The sequence below is a fragment of the Tachysurus vachellii genome, chromosome 8, assembly GCF_030014155.1.
Source record: "Tachysurus vachellii isolate PV-2020 chromosome 8, HZAU_Pvac_v1, whole genome shotgun sequence".
Classification (NCBI taxonomy): domain Eukaryota; kingdom Metazoa; phylum Chordata; class Actinopteri; order Siluriformes; family Bagridae; genus Tachysurus; species Tachysurus vachellii.
Window position 1 is genome coordinate 3,067,501 of NC_083467.1, and position 2,500 is coordinate 3,070,000.

The 2,500-nt window shown below is 35.7% G+C and overlaps 1 protein-coding gene across 1 annotated transcript in view; it reads right to left on the minus strand.

The window, feature by feature from the left end:
- Positions 1-2,500, minus strand: part of kif5c (kinesin family member 5C) — a 35,084-nt gene that overhangs the window by 15,336 nt on the left and 17,248 nt on the right. The window contains exons 10-11 of the mRNA XM_060875743.1: positions 1,180-1,328; positions 940-1,088 (exon numbers count right to left, since the gene is read on the minus strand). Of these exons, the coding sequence (XP_060731726.1) occupies positions 940-1,088; positions 1,180-1,328 (298 nt within the window). The remainder of the gene's footprint in view (positions 1-939; positions 1,089-1,179; positions 1,329-2,500) is intronic.

Sequence of the window (2,500 nt, forward strand, 5' to 3'; positions counted from 1 at the left end):
CAGCTTGCTGGTGGAGGGAGGGCATAGATATATACACTAGATGTCGCCTTGTATACAGCAGTACATTGGAACGAATGCGACAATAGAGCCGCCATCTTGGTACAGGGGACCCCCTCCTCTTAATGCATTAGCGTCAATGTAGGCAAAGAAATAAAATCACCATAAATCGTCATGAATGCCATTTCTAGTTTTTTTTTTTGGTTCGTTCCAAAGGTCAGACATGTATTTATCATTAAGTCCAGAGAAAATTTAAGGTTTTGATATTAAGATAATCTACTTTTTCACAATATAATGCATAGTGCTAGTAGGTGTAAGTTTATTAGTTACATTCTTCCACTTGAGTAAACTTCAAATGAACAATCACTACTTACCTTATAGCCTACTGCATGGAACACTGCTACAATGGTGTAAAAAAATCTTAAAAAGTTTGCTTTTTTAAAAAACAAAAAGATTTCCAATACAAACTACAAATGAAGTCGGGACACAATTGTTTCTGTCCTTGATTATTTTTTATAGTCTTGGTCCTGGCTGTGGTTATTTTCATGGATATTCTTCAGTTCATTTTTGAATATCAGTGGTCATCTTTAGTTAGTCATGTACCTAACATCGTTGGATGTACGTCTGGCTCGATTAACGATGTGGATAAAGAAAAAAAAAACGACTTAATGTCGTTTAATAATGTCAAAATAATGATGTTTGTTCGGTTGTGTGCGTATAAATCAAAGAAAGTAGGCCAATTACTTCAAATCTCTTCAAGTTATATAACGGAAATAAAGTCCTCGCCATGTTCATCATTTATGTTCCTCATGTTCTTCAGCTTTTAATGTCACCGTCTTTTAAAACCCACCGTTTTTATTCAATTTTTTTATTTTAATTTTATATCATTAACATATTAGCTGGAATTAAATGGCAAGTAGTCCTTTCTTTCTTTTTCTTTACCTCTCCTCCATCGCTTCAGCTCATTTTCCAGCCGCTGGATGATGACCTTCAGACCTCTGTTCTTCTCCTTCTCCTTCTCGTACTTCTTCTTCCACTCCTCGGCTGTCAGCTCCATGTTGACAGACACCGTGTTCTTGATGGTCTTGGCTCTGAGAGAGAGAGAGAGAGAGAGAGAGAGAGAGCTATTGGCTTTAATGAATACCCATAAAAGTAATTACAACTATCATTTTTTTTCTTCACCTCTGGCCGAACATAAGAGTAGATTTGGTCTCGGCCTCGTTGAAAACAGACGGCGAGCAGCAGATGATGATGGTGGTCCTGCAGTTTCCACCGAGAGAGTCCTGTAGGATTCGCGTCATCTTACTGTCTCTGTACGGCACGTGTGTCTTCTGCAGGAGGAAAAGCGTTGACGTTAAAGTGGGAGACGATAAAAAAACAGCACACAGACATGCAAAATACACACACAGACATGAAACGCTGTCGTTATAGATGTGTCATAAGTAGGGTTGCAAAATTCTGGGAATTTTCAAGGCTGGAAACTTTCCATGGGAATTAATGGGAATATATGGGAATTAATGGGAATATATGGGAATTAACGGGAATATATGGGAATTAACAGGAATATATGGAAATAAACTGGGAATTTTAAAAAAAATGCAGAGTTGCCTATAACAAGGAACTTAAATGTAGTTTAAAAAATCTTAACAGCATAATTTTGTTTAAAACAATAAGATTTAATGCAATTTAAGTTGAATTTCTACCCTGCGTTCCTCGGTCACTTGCACACAGCACACTGGTTACTGGAGGACCATTGAGGCCAAACCCTCCTGTATGTACTTGCATTCTTCCATAACATGCACAGTAACACTTTATTTAACTAGCTGCTTACTAGCATGAATATTAATAGAATATTGGCTATTTATTAGTACTTATTAAGCACATATTAATGCCTTATTCTGCATGACCTTATTCTACATTCTTAATTGTACCCAATACCTAAACTTAATAACTACCTTACTAACTCTTAATAAGCAGTAAATTAGGAGTGTTACCACATGCACAGATAATTTGATGACCCTCCCCCTCCCCCTCACACTCACTCCCCCTGAAAAAAAAAATCCTCTATAAAATGTTTTTTACAATTATTAAGTTTATTATGTTTATTACAAGCATAATAATGTTTATTATGCTTTTGTGTTACTCAATGAAATAATCAATTAAAGTTCTAATTACAATTAAATCAGTCAAGACGTCATTTTTAAAATTTGTATTACCTTGCTTTAGAGTATTTAAAGTTGTGTTTCTGTTCTACAGCTCTTTAAATCTAAATGGTGAAGTTATAATAATGTATATTTAAAGAAAAAATATCAATATTAGATATGGATTAGGGATGTAAAGGAAGACATAAACGTATCCTGATGCATCCTAAATGAACACAAATACACCAACGGATAGTAAGTGCGCTATTAAAATGCTTATCAGAAAGCTGCAGACGTACGGCGTGCATCAGGTAGCATTACCAGGTTCCAGAAAATGCAGAGGATGTGTCTCAGAAATGTGT